The 25,169-nt window shown below is 41.9% G+C and overlaps 2 protein-coding genes across 5 annotated transcripts in view; one reads left to right on the top strand and one right to left on the bottom strand.

Moving 5' to 3' along the window:
- Nucleotides 1-21,641, top strand: part of KCTD3 (potassium channel tetramerization domain containing 3) — a 31,172-nt gene extending 9,531 nt beyond the window's left edge. Inside the window, exons 8-18 of the mRNA XM_074579440.1 lie at nucleotides 1,105-1,195; nucleotides 3,579-3,769; nucleotides 8,963-9,078; nucleotides 14,099-14,186; nucleotides 14,323-14,439; nucleotides 15,520-15,690; nucleotides 16,954-17,109; nucleotides 18,124-18,220; nucleotides 19,648-19,832; nucleotides 19,935-20,073; nucleotides 20,488-21,641. Of these exons, the coding sequence (XP_074435541.1) occupies nucleotides 1,105-1,195; nucleotides 3,579-3,769; nucleotides 8,963-9,078; nucleotides 14,099-14,186; nucleotides 14,323-14,439; nucleotides 15,520-15,690; nucleotides 16,954-17,109; nucleotides 18,124-18,220; nucleotides 19,648-19,832; nucleotides 19,935-20,073; nucleotides 20,488-21,070 (1,934 nt within the window). The 3' untranslated portion in view covers nucleotides 21,071-21,641. The remainder of the gene's footprint in view (nucleotides 1-1,104; nucleotides 1,196-3,578; nucleotides 3,770-8,962; nucleotides 9,079-14,098; nucleotides 14,187-14,322; nucleotides 14,440-15,519; nucleotides 15,691-16,953; nucleotides 17,110-18,123; nucleotides 18,221-19,647; nucleotides 19,833-19,934; nucleotides 20,074-20,487) is intronic.
- A 286-nt stretch (nucleotides 21,642-21,927) lies between these two features.
- The window catches only part of USH2A (usherin), a 394,302-nt gene continuing 391,060 nt past the window's right edge, over nucleotides 21,928-25,169 (bottom strand). For all 4 annotated transcript variants that reach the window (XM_074579436.1, XM_074579435.1, XM_074579437.1 and 1 more), the window contains 3 exons: nucleotides 24,032-24,103; nucleotides 23,311-23,544; nucleotides 21,928-22,714 (listed from right to left, as the gene is read on the bottom strand). In XM_074579436.1, the coding sequence (XP_074435537.1) occupies nucleotides 22,625-22,714; nucleotides 23,311-23,544; nucleotides 24,032-24,103 (396 nt within the window). In that variant the 3' untranslated portion in view covers nucleotides 21,928-22,624. The remainder of the gene's footprint in view (nucleotides 22,715-23,310; nucleotides 23,545-24,031; nucleotides 24,104-25,169) is intronic.

Raw genomic sequence — 25,169 nt, 5'->3', positions numbered from 1 at the left:
TGCACAATCAAGACATAAGGCTGAGAGGAAGGCAAATCAAAGTTCTTTGTGCAGTCTTAGTATGTCCCCTTAGACAAATGTTTTACATTGTACTAAAGTCATGATAAAAACCATACAGACCAGTGTCTTTTTGGTCTTTGTTCAGTACCTTATCCTTACTCTTGGTGCCTCTCTTGCCCTGCAAGAGCCAAATCTTTAGAGTAAAGGTAGTCTTTAGTTTTTTGACTATACAGAGTACTTTCCATATAAAATATATAAAAACTGTAAATAAGATAGGCTTGAATTCTGTCATTTTCCAGCTTTTGACTTTGCAAGCAAAATGATGCTGTTAGAATTGTCATATTTCTGCTATAATTGTGTAAATTGTAGCAGTGTTAAGAAAATCAGAGTATGTTAAAAGGTGAATCTATATCCAGGTAATATAGAAATAAGCCTTGGATATGAATTGATGCTTCTTCTTTGTGAGTTGCTGCAGCTTTGGAAGAGGCCAGTCTTGGGGTAAATGGGATAGAAGATGCAGTCTTTAGGCATTACTTCTTTAGCATATCAAGGCTGAGAGCTACCTCAGGGAAGTAGCATAACCCCTGATTTCCAGTGACATCCAACACTTCTGCCAAACCTAATTTAGATATAGACTAGAAACAGGCATGCTCCCACTAGATAGTAAATGGAGGAAGTACAGGTATTCTGAGATACTAGAAATTTCAGTTTAACAGTCTGAAACTGTTATACAGGGTTGCACCAACCATTTGGAAAGAACTTTTACAAAAGAAAATGTTGCTTCTTATTTAGTAACAATCCTCAAATTTTTACCAATTTGGCAGGCTTTAAAACTGAGGCATGTACTTCCGTCATTCTCTTTAGAACACTATGCATTGTAGTGACTGAGATGAAATGTATTCCTTCCATGTAAGAACTGTAATAGTTGTAAGGATTGTGAGGAGTAATATTGCTAACTGGAATCTAGCTGAAAATGTTTCTTGAGAAACTTCATTACCAAAGTTTCTGTTGCATATCCTAGCAGAGAGCTCTGTCCTGCTCTGGATGTCTCTGCTCATCTTCTAATACCCGTTGCTTGACTGACTTTAGCTTTGTTGTTTTTAGGATTTCCTGTGGACCCACGGAAAGTCCTGATAGTAGCTGGCCACCACAACTGGATAGTAGCTGCCTATGCCCATTTTGCTGTTTGCTACAGGTATGAATATAGTTGCTGGTCAGGTTACAGGAATCTAAAAAACCCAATAATTTGTTACGAGCAAAGCAAAAAGTTTGCCGTAGTCTGAAATGACAGTAGATCATACTTTCAGTCTGCTCCTATAAATATGAATTGCCACTTTTACTCGTGCAAATAAACTGCTTGATAGAAATTCAGATTCTGCTGCTTTGATGTCAATTCTTGATGCTTGCAAAAGTAATGGAAAAAATGGTGTTTTAAAGCAGGCTTTTAAAGGAAAGATTAACTTTAAAAGTTCTTCCTACTATATGGGTTTGAATACAGTCTGTGAAGTTAAGAGTATCAAAGAACTTGAAACAGTTAATGGATTTTTGATGCATAAGTGATGTATCTTGTCTTAAACTTCAGGTTTTTTGGCTTAACAGAACTGTTCAGCTCTTGCTACTTCATGTGGATGGCTGAAAGTTGTCTTTAAATGTCTTGTAAACAAAATGGCTATTTTTTAAGATCAGGTGAAGATAAGTAACACCTTCATACTACAGAAGCTGTTCTCAGTTCACATCTGGTAGCCTTGATTTAATTGGTGGCTGTCTTTTCAATGAGAAGTAATGTTTTAATAAGAGCTGTTGCCAAAAACAAACACCGCTGTCATAATGTGGTTCAGAAACAGAAGGGAGAATAAAGAGTGTAATGTGAATAGCTTCTTTTTTTACTACCAAGCTGAAGCCATCGTTTGCTGCCTTTTTCACTACATAGCATGCTAATTTACTTGCTTAAACTTTGTAACTTAAATCACATCTAACTTGTCTCTTGTATTCACCACTGCAATTTGTTTTGCTGTAATTTGTACTAAATGTGGCTTCTCTTGCTCTACTTAATGTTCTTGTTTTTAATTATGCTTAATAGGGTCTGACTGGAGAAAGAGGCAATGATTTGCAATTGTCTTTGTGCTAATTGTTCCCTCCTTAGGATTTTATTTCTGACTGTTTTCCTTGGATGCTAGCTCACTTAAGTGAAAGATTCTGCCTCTTTCCTGCTTGGTGATCTACTTAATGAGACTTGTTAACGTTGAACTTAAGTCATTACTGATTCTTTGATGAAGCGTGTCAGACTTGAATGGTTGCTGAAAGAGGGCACAGGTCAATATGCCGGTTTAAAATGCTGCTTTTCTTCGTAGTGACTCAAGGTAGCAGTCTTGTCTTGATTTGAATATTTTTCCTTCGGGAACTTGCAGGAACTCTAGGAATACAATGGTGGAATTTTCCCTCCTCCGTTCTGCTCTTATACAGCTTTGGTAATAGTTTTTCCCCCTCTCTGCTGCATCTTAGTATCTGCCTAAGTCAATTTGCCCAGACCTCTTTGAATATGTAGTGTTTGAGGAGACAGCATACACTTAAAACTACTTCCCTCTATGCACAAATTTTAAGAAAGCTTGTTTATGCTACTATGCTGCATTCAAGTGATGTGATTTTCAAGATTCTTGTCAGGCTTATTTTAATGTAACAACTGAACATCTGCATCTTAGCCAGAATCACTTCTCAAAAAAAGTGGTAATTTGTAGTGGACTGGACAGTGAATCCCACACAGTAAGAAATGAAATATATTCAGATATGTAGCTTTGTGACATTCTTTTGTCTGCTTGTAACAGATATTATTTAAATACTCGAGATAATTATTTTAGTAAAAAGCTACAGCAAAGCACAGTGCATCCTAAAGATAATATTTTTTTTCCCTTTGAAGTCTTTGAAACTTGATAATAAAGCTTGCAAGAATGTCTTGGTTGCATTTAAAGGCTTATGGATGTTGCGGTCCTGCTCTTAAGTCACTTCACTACAGTTTCTCCTGCATGCTGTGTGGGTAGAGCACAGTGATCTGTGATGCTTCATCTCCAGATGGGATGCAATGCTGAGCTGAAAGAATGGCAACAATGGTAAAAAATGCTATAGATATGTTTCTGCTTTCCATGTTAACATGGAAGGTTAGATTTACTGTGCTCTAGCTCAGTTGCAAAGTATCTAAATTATTGCCTAAAATTAAATCAGACAAATTGTGTTTTTCTGGCATCACGTAAGTCTTTAAAACTGCACAGGCAAATGAGTCTCTAAAAATAAAGCTTATATTCAGTATAGTCTGTCTACAGTATACCATAAACAGAAAATGTGACTAGATAGCACAGCTTGATGCTACAGCATGATTGGATGTCTTACATGATATGCCTCTGGAATACCTTGCCTCTGGAAATTAATAGAGATTTCTTCTAAAGTTTTATGCTGAACCTTATTCTCTAGCCCTTTTACTAGCCCAGGCTCTTGGCTGGATCATCCACAGTTGTTCAGGCTTAGACTGAGATGTCTGTATCTGAATCTCTAACCTCTGCTCCCTGTTCCCTCCTTTGTCCTTCCAGAATTAAAGAATCATCTGGGTGGCAGCAGGTGTTCACAAGTCCCTATCTGGACTGGACAATTGAGCGAGTGGCTCTCAACGCTAAGGTGGTTGGAGGACCTCATGGAGACAAGGATAAGATGGTTGCAGTTGCCTCTGAGAGTAGCATAATCTTGTGGAGCATTCAGGATGGTGGTAGTGGCAGTGAAATTGGTAACTATAACTGCTTGGATTTTTTTCTTTTTTGTGTGTGTTTAACCAGAAGGAAGTCCAAGACCTTGTTTTGAGGTGTGTATAATTAGCAGTGTTCAGTAATCAGTTTTACAAAGTGACAAAACAAGCTGTAGTAAATAATGTATTGGAGCATATTACCTTCTCTGTCATGCTAGAGGAGTCCTTTCTCAAAACCAAAAAGATGAATAATAAAAAAGTAGTCTTTTTACTGAACAGATACTAACTAATACTGTTCAGTTCAGCTCGAGTTTTTGTCTGAAGATGCAAATTAGAGTTAAACTTTTCCCTGGACTTGCATTCAAATCTAGGCCGTGGCACAAAGGAACTAAGTTTCTGAGGTGGAAAACTACAGCTACTGAGAGATTCTGTTCTTTTTTTTTTTTTTGTCATTTGCCTTACTAAAGCCATATTTTTACACAGAGATGATGAAAAGGTTTCAGATTTCAGTTCTGTCAAATATAGTTCATAAATGGAATTTTACAACTTTGTAGGGAAAAAGCATGCTCTACTGTCTTAAGCATACAGGAATTAGGATCATAGAATAGTTTGGGTTGGAAGGGACTTTTAAAAGTCATCTAGTCCAACATCACCTGCAATGAGCAGGGGACATCTTCAACTAGATCAGGTTGCTCAGAGCCCCGTCCAACTTGACTTTGAATGTTTCCAGGGATGGTGTATCTACCACTTCTCTGGGCAACCTGTTTCAGTGCTTCACCACCCTTACTGTAAAAAATTTATTCCTTATATCTCATCTAAGTCTTCCCTTTTTTAGTTTAAAGTCATTAAACTTTGTCCTATTGCAACAGGCTCTGCTAAAAAGTTTGTCCCCAGCTTTCCTGTAGGCCCCCTTTAAACACTGAAAGGCTGCAATAAGGTCTCCCCGGAGCCTTCTCTTCTCCAGACTGAACAACCCCAACTCTCTCAGCCTGTCCTCACAGGAGAGGTGCTCCAGCCCTCTGATCATTTTTGTGGCCCTCCTCTGGACCTGCTCCAGCAGGTCCGTGTCTTTCCTGTGCTGAGGGCTTCAGAGCTGGACGCAGTACTCCAGGTGAGGTCTCATGAGAGCAGAGCAGAGAGGCAGGATCACCTCCCTTGACCTGCTGGCCACGCTTCTTTTGATGCAGCTCAGGGTATGGTTAGCTTTCTGGGCTGCAAGCACACATTGTTGCCAGACAATGTCCAGATAGATGACATCCACCGCTCTTCCCTTGTCCACTGATGTAGTCACTCCATCACAGAAGGCCACTGAGTTGGTCATGCAGGATTTGCCCTTGGTGAAGCCATGCTGGCTGTCTCAAATCACCTCCCTGTCCTCTGTGTGCCTTAGCATAGCTTCAGGGAGGATCTGTTCCATGATCTTCCCAGGCACAGAGGTGAGGCTGATAGGGCAGTAGTTCCCAGGGTCCTCCTTTCTACCATTTTTTAAAAGGGTTGCAATGTTTCCCTTTTTCCAGTCACTGAGGACTTCACCTGACTGCCATGACTTTTCAAATGTCGTGGAGAATAGCTTGGCAACTACATCAGCCAGTTCCCTCTGGACTCTGGGGTGCATCTCATGAGGTGCCATAGATTTCTGTATGTTCAGGTTCCTCAGGTGGTCACGCACCTGATCTTCTCTTACATTGGGAGGGACTTTTCTCCCCCAGTTCCTGCCTTGCGGTCCATCCACTCGAGAGGTGTGGGCAGAGAGGTTGCCTGTGAAGTCTGATGCAAAAAAGCTGTACCTCAGCTTTCTCTTCGCCCATTGTTACCAGTTTGCCAGACTTGCTCATCAGGGGAGATATGCTTTCTTTTGACCTTCCTTTTCTGATTGACATTACTGTCTGTATACCTTGGCACTGAAGGATACACAATTAGGGAGGCTTTAGAACTAGAAGACGTTTTCAGAAGAAAATATTCCTTGGTACTGATCTGATGGCTTGTCTGACTTGCTGTTGTTCAAATACAGGGCAAGTTTGGGAGGCAGTGAAGGGAATGCTATTAGGAACTTCATGTAGCCTCATCCCTGGTGTTTGAATCACCACTGTTACGACAGTAATGTCTGTTTCCTCTGGCAGTGGATACTGCTAACAAAGCCTGACAGCAGTCTCCTTATGTGGCTGCTTTTCTCTGAAACTTTATGCTGAGTTGACTTGTTATTAGATGTATCACCATAGTTGAAGTAATGAGAAATAATGTGGTCATTATTTAAAGTCAAAATGACCAAATTCAAGTTTTGATCCACGTGCCTTTTAAGGAAGAGCTTACTTGAAAGATGCTCAGGCAATTTCTAGCTATGTTAATGGCTGATGCTTTTTTTCTTATGCTTGAATGAGTGGAAGCACCAAGTCAGACTTGAAGGTGGGGAAAGGCAAAGGTCTTGTATGAGATAATGCAGCTGTATACTACTCTTTTACTTGTGACTCTTGGAGTTCTTGTATGTAATTGTGGTCAGCAAAACAGAAAAGGAGGTTCTATTGTATTTGAAAAAAACATAAAAACTGAAATACGTGTCTAACAGTTGAATGTGAACTATCTCTATTAAACAGGGAGTAAATATTGTACTTGAGAAGCCTTTTCTTCTGCTATGCTCTCCTTGACCAAATCTTAAAGGCAGGGAAGAGTTAGCGTGACAGCTGTACTCCTGTAATAGGCATTGCTATAAGCGCTATGCTATTGCATTCCTCTGGCGTTTTCTGGTTCCACTTAGCTGCTTGTGTTTCCTTGTGACTTGCAATAAGATACGTGAAGCAACATCTTAGACTTTTGGAAATCAAGTGCAAAGAAAGGCAAAAATCATAAGTGGACTTTTACTTCAAATAAAACCCCTAAAATATGCCAACATCATAAGGTTCTGTAACTCAGCCTACAACTGAACATGACAACAAAACTGAAGGAAGTGCTTTTGCTAAACAGGCTGTTCTGCACTGAAGGGACTTTATGAAACAAAGGAAATGCCACTTGGGGCCAGGGGGAGCAGAGAGAAAGTGCCTACAGGATTGAATCTTTAGTCCAACTAACATGGAACAAAATGTACTGTTCCCCTTTTGGATAATGGTCATGCTGCTTTGTTTAAAAAAACCCCTAAAATATGCTTGTGCAATAACTTGAATATAGCTGCCTTGTTTCTTTGTAGTGGCAAATACTTGCAGTCCTGCTTTGTGTTAAAGATGCAGTACGTTGCTATCATCTTTTGAAAGAAACTACTTGTTCCAAAAAGTTGTTGGAGCCTGGCGACACCATCTTCAGAAAATTGTGGGGCTGGCATCTTTGTGATAGAGCTCTCCCAGAGCGTTCTCTTTCCTTTCAGTATTACTTACATAAGACACTGCTGCTGGATGGCTGCTGTAAGCAGTATTTTACCGAGAGGGACCCTTAAGACAAGAGCCTGTCATTACATATAGCATTGTCTCCCCTGTGGAGGGGTCTCAAGATTGTTGAGCCTAAGCAGGACTGACACTTCAAATTCCTCTAGACCATTCAAGCTGTCTTCCTTGATTTCCTTGAACCTCATCCTTCTCTGGAGTAATCAATTCTAGTTGTTTCTGTGGATTTTTTTATTCTTGCCTTTTTCATGTGCCCTGTACTGCTGAATCTCATCTGCATTGAATGATTGTACTGTTCCCTGGAAAACAGTTTAGCATCCTAATTAAAACATAAGTATATATTGAGCTTCCCGAGGTTTCTTCTTGGGGTGTAACAGAAGGCTGCTTCTTGGTTGGGAATGTCACTCTGTTCATTTGAATTTGTCCAAAACAACGTTGGGAAATTTTCCAGGTATTGGGTGCTCTTGTTTTGAAAACATAATCTGATGCAGTTAAAGTGTATTAGTGAGGAGTAATATAAATACGTATAGTGAGCAGTATGGAGTAGGAAACTTAGGGGTGAAGCTTGACACTTGCTAGTGTAATGTATCCCCAGTAGTAATGATTTTTGTACTTGCCAGGCAGTCAAACTTAGCCTGGAATTACTTACAAACTGAGTTTGTAAGTAAAAACAACAGACAGGGCCATAGCTGGCAAAATTGGAAATGATCTTTAGACTTTTTTAGTTTGCTGTAACTTTTAAATACATGGTACAATAAATAGTACAAAATGTAGTATGCTATCCAAGTTTGCAGTTCAACTAAAAATACTCATATTGGATCTATGATGAGACTAGGAAGCTCTAAAGAGAGGACAGATTTTGTGGAAAAACTCAGATGTTAAGGTTCACTGTAACCATAGTCATCAATGCATGTCACGTTCTGCAGTGTTTTGATTTTTATTAAGTGAAACATTCTTGATGCCACACTTCCTTTACTTGGAAGACCAGCATTTGCTGGTAAGTCTTATCTTTCAGATTTTGAATAGTATGTGACGATTGGTGAAACTAGTTCCCCGTACAGTTTCAATTTTTAATAGCCTGTATTCTCTACTCATGGGCTGTAACCAAACTTAAAGATCTGGAGATGAAAAGAGAAAGAAAGAAATAGGCTTTTTCAAGCTGCTTATTTTTCCAGGTTCAAGTATTTCTGCTAAAAGAGAAATTTAAATGTATTCAAGTACTGTCACATTGGGGTTGTTCGGTCTTTTTCCAAGAATAAGGATGAAGCCTTGTAGCTGTATTTAGTTTCTAAAATATGTTTTCAGACTACATCTATTTGATTGGACTTAAAAAAAAAAAAAAGTGGTGAGAACTTCTAATACTTTAAAAGGTAATTGCAAACTAGTATGGCATAAATTAGTCTGTCTAGCAAAACCCATGAAATTAATGCTTCTTAAATGACACTTAATAGTCACAGATTACAAAAAACAAACACAAAACAACCAAAAAAATCCTGCTTGCTGTAATAGGATTTTTATTTATTTTTTGTTTAATGCCTTAGGATGTATAAAGCCATTTGAGAACTTGATGGCTGTAGAAAAATAAGGAATGCATATATCACGTAGGCTTTTCTGTCTCTTGCCTCATTTCTCCTTTCTAAGTAATGATTGTATCAGCAGAGATGACATCAGGCTGCCATTTAGTTTAATGGAACCCAGTTTGCTGCTGGAATGGTACCTCACATAGTACGCTGCAAACCCAGTTTTGGCTGTTCTTTTACTTGCTGCTGTAATAAATATGACGCATGATAATAGTGAAGAGATTCCATTGTTACTGGTTTTTTCTCTTTATTTTAGATGAGCTTCATAGACTCTTCATTTTTTGTAGGAGTGTTCAGTCTTGGAGTCCCTGTAGATGCTCTCTTCTTCATTGGCAACCAGTTGGTGGCTACAAGCCATACAGGGAAAGTGGGAGTGTGGAACGCTGTGACTCAGCATTGGCAGGTGTGTTCAATTCAATTTTCTGCATCACTTTTAATAAGCTGGTATGTCTTTCTAGTAAAAAGATAATAAAATAATCTAAAAGCATCTGTGAAATGCTTGTCGCAGGGTTTTCAGCCTTGAATTCTGTTACGGAGTTTGTCACTTTGGTATCTGAGTATTGTGCCTGTGAGAAGAATGTTGAATTGTTTGGTGATGCTACCAAGCATGCTTTTTAGGCTTTCAAATAAAAGGACGTGGTGTGATTTGGAGTAATAAATGTCAAGTGTGTGTATATTTAAACTTCCTTGTGGATTACTAACTTTGTAAAAATTCACTAGGATCGTAGGAAATAAAAAAATTGTGGGGAATGTGTGACGACAATTTCTGCACCGTCTGAAAGAAGAAGAAAACAAGTTAAGGTGGCAGTCTGATACCTGGGGATCTCAAAAGTTGTTTGACAATGGGAGACTCTTCTTCAGCAGAAACATACATGGTGCTTTAAAGATGTCTGTCTTGCATGTGGGTGGTTCTGGCTGCACTGACTTTATTCCTGTTGTCAGAATGCATATTAAATATAGAGATCCTTGGAGTCTGTATGAGTGCAAGAAAGCAGTCAAGCATTCATGTGAGTAACAAAGTTTGTAACACAGCCAGATGTATGTCTTTGTGCCACAAAACTGGATGCAATAAAAATCCCCAAACTGCCTTGCAAACCTCAAGAGGCAGAACTGACCTGAGGCTGCTGCACTGTTTGCTCACTAAGTTCTGATTCAACCCTTAGGTTGACAGTACTGCTAACAAATAACACAGATAAAAAGCATGGGATAGCAATGCTTCTGCAGCAGACATGTTAGTATGGTCTTAAATTAAGCAAAACATTATTTAAATCTCTACTGATACCTTGCAAAATCTTCTGTTAAGAGACAACATAATGCTATGTGACAAGCTGGCGTTTGACAATATTTTCTAAAGGAGTAAGTCATAAGGAATAAAAAATGATGTCCCACTCGTCTGTGTTTCCAGGGGGAGCCACAGAAGTCTTTCTGATCATATTAATAGTTCCTCAGTTTGACTTGAGTATTCCTTTGGTGAAAGCACTTCTTATTGAAGAGTAGAAAATCTTTAAGAGGCAGCTTATATGCTGGGATGTCCCAAAACCAAGTTTTTTGGCTTTCTAATTTTTTCTTCTAGAGGATGAGAATAGCTCCCATAAACAAAACACAACCAAAAAACCCCCAAACCACAAAACTAAAACAACAACCAAAAACCAAAACCCAAACAAAAAAACCCTCAACGCCAAATCCAACCAGTTTCCAGGTGCTTTCTGTACCTGAGGCTCTTTTGTTAGTAAGAATTCAAAAAACCAAGCATCCATCTTCCTATAGATCTTATCTGCCTTTACAACACATTCTTCGTGAAGAATCCCATAAAGGCTTAAGTGGCAGGGTTGTACCTCTGATCTCAAAGGCTTCATGAGTATACATGATATTTGTGTAACTGCTTTCGATGAGTTGCCCATAGCTCTGGACTTAGGAGGTAATCATACTTGCTGCAGTGAGAGAGATTTTGAGGAACAGAATGTGCCAATGCCCCATTTCAGACCAAGAACTTTGTTTCCTTTCAGGCTTTTTTTTTTTTCCGATGCCTTTCTGAGTTCTACATTAAGGAGGCTTAGTTTGTGTAAAGCTATACTTCCTGGCACTGTGATTTTTGTGTTTTATGTATTACACCCTGAAGATGTAACTCTGACCTCTTTCTCTAATTGGTTCTGGCATCTTCATGGAACAGATCCTCCTCAGTGCCATTACACGGCACATGCAGGAGAACAGGGTGATCAGGCCCAGTCAGCATGGGTTTGTGAAGGGCAGGTCATGCCTATCAAACCTAATATCCTTCTATGATAAGGTGACCCACTTAGTGGATGAGGGAAAAGCTGTGGATGTTATCTACTTGGATTTTTGCAAAGCTTTTGACACTGTTTCCCACAGCATTCTCCTGGAGAAACTGGCTGCTCATGGCCTGGACAGGTGCACTCTTCGCTGGGTAAAAAACTGGCTGGATGGCCGTGCCCAGAGAGTGGTGGTAAATGGAGTTAAATCCAGTTGGTGTCCAGTCACAAGTGGTGTCCCCCAGGGTTCGGTGCTGGGGCCGGTTCTCTTTAATATCTTTATCAATGATCTGGATGAAGGGATTGAATGCACCCTCAGTAAGTTCGCAGATGACACTAAGCTGGGCGGGCGTGTTGATCTGCTTGAGGGTAGGTTGGCTCTGCAGAGGGATCTGGACAGGCTGGACCGATGGGCTGAGACCAATGGTATGAGGTTCAACAAGGCCAAATGCCGGGTCCTGCACTTGGGACACAACAACCCCATGCAGCGCTACAGGATTGGGGCAGAGTGGCTTGAAAGCAGCCCGGCAGAAAAGGACCTGGGGGTGTTGGTTGACAGCCGGCTGAATATGAGCCAGCAGTGTGCCCAGGTGGCCAAGAAGGCGAACAGCATCCTAGCCTGTATCAGGAATAGTGTGGTGAGCCGGACTAGGGAAGTGATCATCCCCCTGTACTCGGCACTGGTGAGGCCCCACCTTGAGTACTGCGTTCAGTTTTGGGCCCCTCGCTACAAGAGGGACATTGAGGTGTTGGAGCGTGTCCAGAGAAGGGCTACAAAGCTGGTGAGGGGCCTGGAGGACAAACCTTATGAGGAAGGACTGAGGGAGCTGGGGTTGTTTAGCCTGGAGAAGAGGAGGCTGAGGGGAGACCTTATCACCCTCTACAACTACCTGAAAGGAGGTTGTAGAGAGATGGGGGCTGACCTCTTCTCCCTGGTGACAAGTGATAGGACGAGGGGAAACGGGTTCAAGTTACGTCAGGGGAGGTTTAGATTAGATATTAGGAGACATTTTTTCACTGAAAGGGTTATTAAACATTGGAATAGGTTGCCCAGGGAGGTGGTGGATTCACCATCTCTGGAGGTGTTTAAAAAAAGAGTAGATGGGGCACTGAGGGACATGGTTTAGAAGTGGCTCTTGTCAGGGTAGGCTAAAGGTTGGACTCGATGATCTTAAAGGTCCCTTCCAACCTCAACAATTCTATGATTCTATGATTCTATCTTCTTCCCATATTGGAGATTTGAGCAGACTAGCTGAGGTGGTTTCCCTAGTACTCATTTCTCTGGCAATGTTTTCAGTTGTGTGCACCAAGGAGAGGAGGTTGTGGGTGCTAGATACATCAGTAATGAAATTCTTAGTATAGGAGAGCTTAAAGGAAGCAGAATGTTTAGTGTTAACAGAGTCAGAGGTAACATAATGCAATAGAGTATGACAGAAAAACGTAGTCTGAGAAGTGAGGATTCTCACTGGCCGTGTTTCACCAGTGACTGTTGTATGGCATCACTGTGGGTAGCGCTCTCTGCTGCAGAAGGAAGGACTCTCCTTGTTTTATATGATCTCTCTGATCCAGTCAGTCAGTCTCTGCCATCGGCAGCATTGTAGATCCTCTTGCTCAGACCTCTCCTTGCAGTTATGTCTTCTGCAAGGTGATGAGTGAAGTGGTATATGCATTAATAGGTTGCTTCTACCTTCATTAGTTTTGTCAGCTTTTTGCAGATGGGAGAGCTTCTGTATGTACCTTTGAACCACAGAACCAGAGAGCACACCGCAGCTTGATCCGTAAACTCTTAAACGCCTCTCTGTTTAGTTTCTTGCCTTTCTGCTCTTTTACTACTTCTTTAAAGTAGCCTGGAAAAAAAAATAAATCTTTCGAAACTTAGTGCTGTGGCCCACATCATTAGATACCTTACTTAATTAGGTGTAATATGAATTTGACTGTGGGGAGGGTAGGGTACTTAAACAGCTGTATCTGAAAAAGTACTATGTGAAAGCATTGAGAAAAGAACAGGAATTCTTTTCAGTAATTGGAAAGGATCCTTTGCCAGGTTATTCAATCATCAGTTATACAGGGAAAATCCAAGTGCTTTCCAAGAATAATTTATTTTTAGCGTTGGATCTGTGCTGAATTACAGGTGAGTGTAAGTGAGAGAGGTGTACTTCTTTAAACAAGGAAAAGAGGGAAAGTGCCTCTTCCGCTCCCCACCCCACCTCCCTTGGAAAATAAGCAGAAGCTATACTCATGTTTCAGCCTTCTTTGTAAGTCCGAGTGATAGGCTTAGAATATGTTTTAGGGGCTTACAGGCTATTCTTAGGTTAGGAATGGATACCAGTTTAGAGTGCTAGCTCTTTGGGGTGTAAGGAGCTTTCTTTGGTTGTTTTGCTTTTATCCAACAGGATCCTTGTAGATATTTTGCAAATAATTTTGCAAGTCTCTGAAACAATCGGAAGGATGCTGCTGGTCAGAGAGAAATGAGCACTTAAGCTGAAATTTCGATGAGTGAGTTAGTATTCGGTGTCCATTAAGTGGACTGATTGAAATGTATGGAGTACAGGAAAAATGCTATGACTTTATGCGTTTTTTGAGAGCTCTGTATAAAATGACTTTTGGCTTTTTCTTCCTTGGGGCTGAAGCAAAAAAGAATTGCTTGAAATAGGGGGTCATACCTAGCATAAGCTAAACTTTTTCTTTGCCTGAGATCTCTGTCCCACCTGAGGGGATAAGCACTCCTTTTGATCCTAGAGGGCAAAGAGAGGGCATTCTTAATCCCTCACCTTAAGGTACAGACCAATAAGTAAAATATGACAGGGCTGCCTTCCAGTTTACTTGGTGTGGATACGTATTGGAAGTGAGACAAGATTTTTTTTCGCCCTCATCATATATTTGCTAGAGGCTGAGATCCCCGTAGAGGCTGGCAGAGGGACACAAGAACTGGGGGTAAAGGAAGGCTTAGAGAGGCGATATCTACTTCCTTTGCCCAGCAACCTCTTAAGGAGCTGTTGGAAAGGGAAGAAGGGATAGGACAGAAAGTGTGAAGTATTAAACTCAGGTGTTCTTCAATAAAATGTAGCGAAATGTCTGAAAACTGAGAAAGTAGCAACCTAATTTCTTGATTTGTGTATTTTTATTTTTTTTTTCCCTTTCTGTTTGCACTAGGTTCAGGATGTTGTTCCTATCACAAGCTATGATACTGCTGGGTCCTTTCTGCTGCTGGGCTGTAACAACGGCTCTATCTACTATATAGGTAAGAAATAGAGGCAGGGTGGAATCAAAAGGAGGTGGTACTGAGCAGCTTTGTTCTTAAACTTTTTAATTGGTCTAAGTTGCATCAGAATAACTCTGTCTATTCAAAGTAATAAACAAATGTCTCTTCCCCACAGACATGCAGAAGTTCCCATTGCGAATGAAAGACAATGATCTTCTAGTGACAGAATTGTACCATGATCCCTCCAATGATGCTATAACAGCGCTCAGTGTCTACCTCACACCTAAAACCAGTCAGTATTCTATTACTGTCTTTTCAGTCAGAGTCTGTTACAGATGTGGGTTTTTTCTTCTTTCTGAATGAACTTTTTCTATTGCTGCATAGCAGGGCTGAAGCAGACAACATAGCCCTTAACAGAAACTATGAATTTTTCTTGATTTAATCATCTTCAAATGAGTGATAAACACTAGGCGTAACTGTTTCCCCTTACATCTATCTCTACATATGTATAAATAGGACATGTACTTACATGTACATGTGCATATGCTGGTACATCATGCATTATACATTAATGTATAACATAATAACATAATGCATCATTTATTAATGCTTGTGCATAATGTACCTTTGCTGGTTTTAAGCCTTTTACACAAGATATGCACTTAGATTATGAATTGTATTCAATGAAATAGTTTGTGGTGAACTGAGGGGGAAACAACCTTGCTGTTGTGTCTAATCTTATAACAAATGCACTAAAAAACATTTCCATATGTTTTTTTGTAATCACAGTTAAAATTAAAAAAAACCCACAGTTAAATTAAAAAAAACCCACACAAAAAACCAAACCAAACTAAACCAAATAAAAAAACAAAGTAAAAACTCCCCAAAAAAGCAGCTGTGAGAAACTGGTTACTCACGTAGTAACTCACATACACACAGCTATATTGATAGCACAGTGACCTTTTTACCTCCCTGCTCTTGCCTTGCTTTCACATTTGCCTCCCACAATGGCAGAAAAATAAATGGTATGTGGCATGTATTGACCATATCACTGTAAGGAGTGCCAAGATTTCCGATCATGTGACTATCCATCTCTTCTTTCAGTTCTAGGAGGGGGGAGAGAATGGGTGAGAAGGCTGTTGTTAAGACACTGTTGAAGAGTGTGGTATGGAATTGAGCAAACATTGGGGTTTTTTTTAGTGGTAGAACATCACGTCTGGTCATGGAAAAATAATGAGTAAACGGTGTTTAAAATAAATACCTATCTTACTGTGGAAGCTTGGAAATACTGTTTTCTACTGCTTCATTACCTGTCTTCAGTAAAAGAAGCTTTCATTCCTGGGGGGAACAACTGTGTTCTTGCTTGCTTTAGGTGTAAGTGGCAATTGGATTGAGATTGCATATGGCACCAGCTCTGGAGCAGTGAGGGTGATTGTACAGCACCCTGAAACAGTTGGGTCTGGGCCTCAGCTCTTCCAGACCTTCACAGTTCATCGAAGTCCTGTTACGAAGATCATGCTCTCGGAGAAACACCTTGTGTCAGGTAATCTTCTTTTCTGTGCAGAAATTTATATTGGTGGTTCCCCCCTCCTCCTGAGCAATGAAGTATTTGTATGCATTGCTTTAACTTGCGTTGTTCCCACATGTGATAGAAATGAGTTGGACAGGGGCAGGGGAGGGGCTAGATTGGCTTGGATCCTCTTTCTTAAAGCAAGCATTCTTCAAAGCCTTTAGCAGTTAAAAGGCCTAGGTTTTATTTGACCAAATACTGGAACAACTAACTCTTTCGTTTGTGTCTTATTCCGAGATTGCCATTTGTGGAAATAAAAGGGTTTGTAAACAAATGTATCCCTGTCAAGTCTTATTGTTGTGGGCAGGTCCTTTAGGACTTGTCTTCTTTTAACAACCTTTCAGGAGCTTTCTGGGTTCCAGCAAAATGTGCACCATCTCCTCTTGGGCTCTAGAAAAAGGCTTCCCAATGGCTTCAAAGGGCTGTCTGTGTTTTCTCAGGAGTCTCCCGTGTGCTATCCTATTTGTCCTGTCTTACGCGCAGGAAAGTGTCTTGATTTCAGGGAAGATGCAATCCCTCCTTCTTCTGTAAGAATCTTTTTCACCCAGAATCCAGCAACCAGGGCATGGCAGAGAACAGATTTACCTTCTGCTGCTATCCCATTGTTTTTTTAAAAAGGATCAGGAAACATGTTATCCAATTATACTGCAAACAAACAGTCCAGAGATCATCTGTTCCCCTGCAACTTGGTGCTAAACCCTCACTGCTAGGAAAGGGGCCCATCTGTATGTAGAAAACTGAGTGGCTGATGAATGAGATAGAAGAGTGCTGTTGTGTGGTGAGGGTTCTGCTGCCATACTGCTCTCATGACATGTCTTGTCCTAGCATCTCCACACACAGGATCGAAGTGTGTTGTAGGCTGCTGGTGCTGACTCAGTCCAACCTTAATCATAGAATCATAGAATTGTCTAGGTTGGAAGGGACCTTTCAGACCGTTGAGTCCAACCATCAACCTGACGCTGACAAAACCATCACTAAACCATGTTGCTAAGCATTATGTTGTGTTCCACCTGCCTCAGTTTGTTTCTTGAATTTCTAAGGGAAGAGAGAAAACTGACAGAAACCAGGACATCAGCACCAATTTGTAGGTTGTTAGATAATTATCTGGAGATGCTATGTGACCTGACATTGACCAAATTCTGCTCTATCACTCAGTCTTTAGAAGTCATTATAGAAGTTTATCTCAAAAGTTTTGTCATCCCTTGTAAATGTTATTGTATATCTTTTCCTTTCTAGTTTGTGCTGATAACAACCATGTACGGACGTGGACCGTGACTCGGTTCCGGGGCATGATTTCAACTCAGCCAGGCTCAACACCTCTTGCATCATTCAAAATCTTATCCCTGGAGGAAGCAGAGAGTCATGGCAGTTACTGTTCTGGAAATGACATTGGTAGGATGTCTCTCAAATGCGCTGTGCTGAGCCTGTACATTTACTGATTTCATAAAGGTTTAACAGACCTTCAACCCTATAACATGCAAGTCAATTGATGGGTATAAGCTCTTATATACTGCTCTTCCCTTGAAAAGATGGCAGGGATCATCCGTAAGATTCACCTGGACATAATCACTATTTAGGCTGTATACAGTGAGGGCACTTAAAAGGGCTTACTCTGAAAGTGAGAAGAAGGGAGGAAAAACTTTCAAGCACAGATACTGTACCTTTTCCTTGAGTAAACTGATGTAGTGTTTCACTTTTGGTTTAACTAGAGAATGACAGAAAGCGCAGGAGTCTGTATTAAAGGAGATGAGCATAGTAAGGTTTGGGTCTACTGCAGATTCCAGTTCGCTGTTCAGTTGGGGTTAAATGATACACACGTAAAAAATTCTGAAATGAATTTGAAGTTGTGACAAGTTTACTGAAGCCTTGAAACTGCAGAGGCACATGGTGGTAACACATTGCTATAACAAGATACTGAAGGAATGCATGTCAGTAAATATGGCTAGACAGGTAGTCTAGATTCCTTTATGGTCTGAGTCTTGCAAATGAACCTCTGATGAACAGGGTGCCCTGTGAACACAGAGTGGGGCCAGTACTATGGCAAGAAATCTGATTAAGCCTTTAGACATCTAGGAGCTGCAAAATAAGAAAGTACTTATTGTTATTATAGAGGCCTAATGTAGGGTTTCTACTGACATAGTAATTCCTCCAGGAACATGCAGGAAACTCAAGAATAGGTGTCCTTTAAAAGAAAAGAACAAAAAATCTGTAGCCTCTGTAGAGGTTTCTAACTATTGGGTGGCTTTTTCTAGCTATTAGTCATCTTCAGTTCTCTGGTCCTGATGCTTTAGAATTGCTGTGGTCATACTAATATGAGTTTGGGTCTTTAGGACTGTGTGGGGAAGAGGGTGAGGGAATTGAAACAAACAAAAAAGCAATCTTTCTTTTTTTTTTTTTTTTCTCTAGGACCCTTTGGTGAACGTGATGATCAACAGGTGTTTATCCAAAAAGTCGTCCCCATCACTAATAAGCTGTTTGTAAGGCTCTCTTCAACTGGGAAAAGGTACCTCCATTTTTAGGGTTTTAAGTGGGAAAGGAGCAAGACTGTTCAGGTGGTGGGGTCTCCCATCCCTTGGGGATGCATGCAGTTGCACTTAGCAAGCTTCTAGTTTGCGTGTTAGTAACAGAACTGTACTTAATGATCTACTGTAACCTAGAAGCCAAATGACAATTTGAAAAAAGTGGTATCAGAGACTCACTTCATGATGGCTCACTTCCTCAGCTCATAAAACAAACATTTGTCTGCCTCTACAGAATGTATAACTCTCAGCTATGGTACTATGCTATCATTAAATTTCAAAACTAATACCGAAGTTGCTGGTGGCAGGGATTATGCTGCTGACAAAGGTAGACAAGGAAGCAGTTTCCCTCTTCCTTTGTACTTGTCTTTGAAGATATTAGAACCTTGAAAATTGAGAGACTGTCTTCTAGGTCAGCTATAGAATTATTTACTTAGGCTTGACTTCATAATATTCTACTAGGTTGCTGCCAATGTAGTAAAAAAAGCTGCCAAATAACCACAGCTGCTCTTCCTGTTAGGCTAGGAAGATGGCAAGAGATCAGAAAAGATGGTGCATCTCAGTTCTATGCTTCTTACGATTCTTGCATCTCTTGTCTAATAACTTTGAATCTGGGTGAAAAGGCTGATGCCTTAACACTATGGGCATCTGAATTGAGGACACAAGCCCTGCAGATTACTGATGTGATTTCCCCCTACCCGCCCCCCCCCCCCCGCCCAACTCCTTCAGGCTAGATTAGGATGTGATGAAGAGTTTGGGTTTTTTTAGATTACTTATTTTGGCACTTCTTGGGTAAAAAGCTCAATACCAAGGGGCCAGTAAAACAAATTAGCCAGAATATGTGAGGTTCTGGTGTGGAGTCTGGCTTAGCAGCTTAGTTTTGGGAGTCCTTTTCCTCTCATTCCCCACATAAGCTTCTAAAATAACGGGGAAAAAGCGATGGAGATCTGCCATGTCAGGTGATATTTCATTTGTCATAAGACAAAATTTATCTGTATAGATAGCCTTGGTTTTATCATCCTTGGATTTCTTTGCATATCTTTTATAAGGTTAAATGTGCTGTTTCTACAGGTTAGTTTCCTAGAGTGCCTAGCATGTGAAGGGGCTAGTTGCTGTCATTCTTGTGAGAGCCTTAGGTTTCTCATCATTGAAACTGGATATCAAACATATGGGGGTTCCCTATTAAAAATAAACAAGTAGTAAAAAGGGTGCAGATGGTTTGGGGAGGAAAGTACTGTCTGCTGCTGAGCAGCGTGAGGGTGTTTCACGGGAAGGAGTTTTGTCTGGAAGAAAGGTCTTTTTCTGATGATAAGTTTGGTGCCTTCTCAGAAAATCAAAACAGTACTGACTTTACTTGCCAAACTCTGCCAGGGGCAATTGTTTTGGTAACTTGGGGTTTCTCTTCCTGTAGGATCTGTGAGATCCAGGCAGTTGACTGCACCACCATCTCATCGTTTACTGTGCGAGAATGTGAAGGATCCAGCAGAATGGGCTCCCGGCCACGCCGCTACCTCTTCACGGGGCATTCAAATGGCAGCATCCAGATGTGGGACCTGACCACAGCTATGGACATGGTTAATAAGAGCGAAGACAAAGGTAAGTTGTGTTATGCCAGGACTGCGGTGTGCCTCTTTTTCTGTCCTCACATGTGCATGACTACAGTAAATGGTCTTGGGCACTAAGAGCTGTCTCTTTCAGATATCGGCGGCCCCACAGAAGAAGAGCTGCTCAAGTTGCTTGACCAGTGTGACTTGAGTACGTCTCGCTGTGCTACACCCAACATCAGTCCTGCCACCTCAGTAGTTCAGCCAAACCGGCTTCGGGAATCTAATTCCAGGTAGGTCAGCAAGGGGGGCACCTGCTGCAGACACCAAAGGTTTTACCCTTCGGGTAGGGAAAGAGGCGTTTTGTGACCTGAATGCTGTAGCTGAGCCCCTGAATCCATGCCCTGCGTGTCTTGAACTACACACACAACTACCTCAGTTTCTGTTGGTTTATATACATGTGAGTTGAGTTATATACATGACAACTGTGAGTTGAGTTATATACATGACTTGTATACAAGACTTCTATATACAAGAGACTGAAGTGAGTGATGTGGAAGCCCTTGCGTGGGGGCTGTGATGAGTATATTGCTATTTAGTGGAAGTTGCAGTGGTGGGTGGGAGCAGGGTGTGCAGAAGAACCGGTTGCTGTTCTCAGCCTGACATCTGCTCTCCTTGTCCTTGGTTGTTGCTTTTCTTTTTTGAAGCCTCCAATTGCAGCACCATGAAACGATCCATGAAACAGCCACCTATGGTTCTGTGCGGCCATACAGAGAAAGCCCCCTGTTGGCAAGAGCAAGGCGGACGGAGAGCTTTCACAGTTACCGGGACTTTCAGGCTTTTAACTTACCCAGCAAAAGCCCAACCGAAAAGGCAGCTGCTGCAAATGGGAATTCAAGCCAGACAGAGGCCAGGAAGGCAACAGCTGAGGGCAGTGCAGCTGAAAGAAAGGCAGTGCTGACAACAGCACTTGAAGCACGAGGCACAGGCGTGACAGATGCAGGAGGGTGTTGCAGTACAGAGGTTCACCGTCTGCCAGAGAGTTCCCTGGATCCCAAAAGAAGAGGAGCAGAAGAGGAGAGTGAAGCCAAAGCAGAAAGCAAAAAGAAAATGGGGTTTGAAGGAGCTGGTTTCCTGGGAAGGAAGAAGGTGCCTCTCCTGGCCTCTGCACCAGTCTTTGCTGAAGGTGGGCCTGAATTACCTGGTGTGGCTTCTCCATCGCCTACGAAGACAGCTGCTTCACCACGTCACCGGAAGAATGACTCATCCTGCCAAGACTATGGCCTGTGAAAATGTGACTGGTGGCAAAGATGAGGTGCAGGTGCTCTCTGACTGGTAGCAGGCCTAACACTACATGTTATGGGTTCTTTCTTGAATGGGACTTTGTTCTGAAACCCAGAATGAAAATTGTAAGGTTATGAGGAAGTACCTGGTTGCTGCCGAATCTTTGAAGAGTCGTCCACATCAGTGTGTGGCTTTATGTAATGCTCCAAAATGTAGTACGGTACTTAATCCAGAATATTGTTGTGCATTCTCGCATAAATGTGGTCAGGCATGTGATATGTTGTGATTATTTTGTCTTGGGGGAAGGGAGGGTGCTAAAGGAATACTCAGTTTCTCGGTGGAAGATGCTGTTTAGATGCAGCCACACATTGCTCTGCAGAGCTGCTGCTGTCTTGGCTGGAATTTGCCTAATTCACAGAGCTGCCTCTGTAGTCTTGTTTTATGAATGGGATCGTTGCTCTGTATGCTGCTGTCTGAAATCTGAAATGTTTTGTGCGGGTTAAGGAGGAAGCTATTCAAAATAGCATATCATTTTGCCTCTTAGCCCAAATAAATTGCCAGAGGAGTGTTGCTTGTACTTTCTGAAAATGTGTGGTATCAGATGATGGGTTTTGGTGATTGTGACTGAGCGCATGCATAAAAATACGCTTGGCAGAATACACAGAACCGTCAGTCTCTTGAGGGCTTCCTTGTCACTTTCCCTGGAAGAAGGACAGAGATGAATACGGGAGTAGGTTTACTGTCATGGTATAATAATTCTCAATTACAAGTGCCTTGACATGATATTTCCTACCTGTGTTGCACTGGCTGCTTGCTGTTTGCTCCTAGTTTACTGTGGGTGGTGAACAAATTTTGTTGCCTGTAGATTAGTAATACATAAGCAAAAGGGAAGGCCGTGACAGCAAGTGTTTAATAGGGAGTGGATTAGGAGGTTTTCTGTCTCTGAAAAAGCATTCATTAATGGCTTTTGGGTTTTGGGGGGTTTTTTTAAGCCTTGAGCCAAGAGGGTGGGGAGGAGGGAGGGAGAGGACGCAAAGGTTCAATCAACTCCATAAGAATTCCTTCATTTGCTGTTTATTCACCTGTGCATGAACACAATTTTGTGGTGGAGCTTTTTCAGGCCAGGAAAAGACATGGCCGTCCTGCTGGGAAGGCCCCTTTTAGCCACATGCTGGGTTTTGGACAGGTAAAACATTTTCTTTACCAAACACGCTGCCCCCCTCCCGCCCCCACAACCCTTCTCAACTGTGAGAGCTGGATGAGAGACAAAGATGAAAGCCTCCACCTTCACAGTCTTCTACTACTGTATGACTTAAGGATTTTCAAACTGTTCTCTTACCTTTCTGTCAGTGCTAACACACAGTGTTTATTATACAGTTAAAGAGAAGGTGAAAAAAGGCCAACTTAATCCCCACATTCCCTCCCAACAAACAGTTTTATCTTTTAACTAGTGGGCATGGGGTGGGGAAACAGCAGCCTTATCCCCTCCCGCAAAGTCCGTGCAGGCTGCTTTTGGCAAGTTACCCACTTTCCATTTTCTAGAGAAGGTGGTTGTGTTCTTCAGAGGTGGGTGTCAGTGAATGTGGTGTGCTCCTTGGTGACTGTGCTGAAGCCTTTGATGACATTGACAAGGTCTTCTTCATCCACATACTGTAGGAGTCGGGGGGGGAAAAAAAGGCATGTAAGCCAAAGCTGTACCAGACTAAAGGAGATGCAGGGGTGTTGCTAAAACCATAACAGCTGGACTAAGGAAGATGATAAGGCTTAAGTAAGAACATAGTGATACTTAGCTATAGGGAAAACCCCACAAGTACAGGTTAACCTTCCAGTCTGCACTGATCTGCAGCTCATGGACTGCCTGAGTCAGGGGTACTGTGACAGCCTTTGGTCATTTTCTCAGAACTATCATATCCCCATGATTTAATTCCTTGTGGACTAATAGCCCACCCCGAGTGTACCACTATGTGATCTCACTAGCCAAAAAAACAGCTTCCTGATGCTAAAAAGGGAAGCTCCTACTCCCATCTGCTGATCTTCTGCTAACACCATAGTTTGGTTTAGCGTGCAAACCCCCCATACACGTGCTGGATGTTGGTACGCCAGAACTGGCTTACAGAATGTAGTTCAGTGAGTTTCAGAAGTGGTAGAAATTTCCTCTCGCTTTTGGTGGCAAACAACCCTGACAGAACAGACAAATCACTAGCAGCTGACACACGAGAGCATCACAGAGGAACAGGAGTCCTTACCAAGCCACGACCAGTGGTGCGATGATTGCGAATAATGGCATCCCAAGGTGGTTCTTCAACAAGAGACTTCTTGTCGTAGAGGTCGAGCAGCTGGCTGACACTACGATGAAGAGAGGCTTGGGAATATGTGCGACTTAGCTGGCCCTGACTTGGTCTCCTTGCCCCAGATGCGATATGGACACTGCGGTTGCTCATGGGAGAACCAGCTCCTGGAATTTTCGTATCTGCCAGCCCCTATGAGGAAGACACAAACTAATAAATGAAAAACAAAGGGCATGGTCTCAAATGCTTTATTTGAACAAAACCAAAGCAGGATTGGAAGAGAACAGAGAAAACCATGCTTCAAAAATCATGCACAGTTAGAAAAAAAGAAAAAGAAAATGGACCTTTCCCCACTGTAGAACAATCATATCATTAAAAAGGAAAAAACCCAACCTTGTAAAACAGGAGTTTCCCTGTTATTCTCTTTTTTTTTTTCCTCCTTTCCCTAATTTTTTTTTTTTTTAAGTAGTCAGAGGTCCAAAGATTTTTGACTAGCAGAATGATAGCCGAGACTTGCACAGCAGCGGGATGTTAGCAGACTTCCTTTTTCAGTTATCACGACCAGGGAAAAGACATTCACCCACCAGGAGAAACATGCAACGTAAGATGCCTTCATGCATGCTCTTTGGGTCATCCGGCACATCACGCATCTGGCACCGCTGCAAGATAACCACTCTACCTCAAAGTGCATTCTGTAACGTTTGAGCGTGACGCTGCTTGACGAATCAGATGTGTCAGCAACGGTCTCAAACTGAGAGTGAAGAGAGGGAGGAAAAGCATTAGGGCAGGGCTGGGTGCAAGGAGGTGCAGGTTGTTCCTTACGGGGGGGTGTGAGTGTGAGGAGGGGAGCAGTGTAGCAGGATGTGGGGAGTAGGGGAACCGGCGAAGACGAGGCAGTATTTAACTTTTAACCGGTCACCAAGTACCACGTGGGCAGCCAGCCTTGCTTGCCACATGACCTCACTAACAATTGTACAACACAAGCGATGTTGCCACTTCATAGCAGCACTATCCTAACATTTCAGGTTTTCAGACTAAGTCCTTCAACTGATGCGCTGTAGAATCTTCCTTTCTATTATGTCCGTGAGCTTTTGAAAAAAAGAAAAAGGGGAAAAAAAAGAAAATTAAAGAAGGGGGAGGAACATGGAAAGGAATTGTGCGGGCACGCCAATAGCAAAGACATTTTAAAGTCAAGAGGAACAACACAACATGACAGACTGTAGAGGAAAGGGAATCAAGACCATGAGACCAAAAAAAGAAGTTTCTTATGCGCTTAGCCTTTGCCAGGAGAAGGGGCACGCTGGAAATCCCATTGTTTCCAAGAGCTGCTTCGGTGAGGCACAGATGCAGTTTCTTGGCACTGAGACAAGAAGGAACAGAATGCGTGAAGGATGCAGGAGTCACTATCCTGCTTGATGGCACTCGCAGGAAAAAGAAGCTGAGAAGTGACAAGAAGAATCATCTCATGGCCTATGCCTGGGAAGAAGCACGGAAATGGAAGGCACTGCTGCTCCCATTATCAGTCTTGTAACAATTGCCATATTCCTTTTGTCTTGCTTTTCCTCAAAGGGTAGGAGAGCACTCCTACTCTGCTACATGGTGGAACACGTTCTTTATCCATTTTTTTTTTTTTTTTACAGATTTATAACTTGTCATAATAACAATGATACAAAGGCTTCCTCTTTATCACTCCCCAGCAGTCCTCCCCCCTCCCGTGGTCCCACTGTGGCTCTATGTGCACAGATGCACAGACACACATTTTGTGTCCCTCGGTTTCACTCACTCTCCCCCAAACCTTCCTGGTACGCAGCTTGTCC

The sequence above is a fragment of the Larus michahellis genome, chromosome 3, assembly GCF_964199755.1.
Source record: "Larus michahellis chromosome 3, bLarMic1.1, whole genome shotgun sequence".
In the NCBI taxonomy this organism is placed as follows: domain Eukaryota; kingdom Metazoa; phylum Chordata; class Aves; order Charadriiformes; family Laridae; genus Larus; species Larus michahellis.
This window is presented reverse-complemented; position numbering and strand designations above follow the sequence as displayed.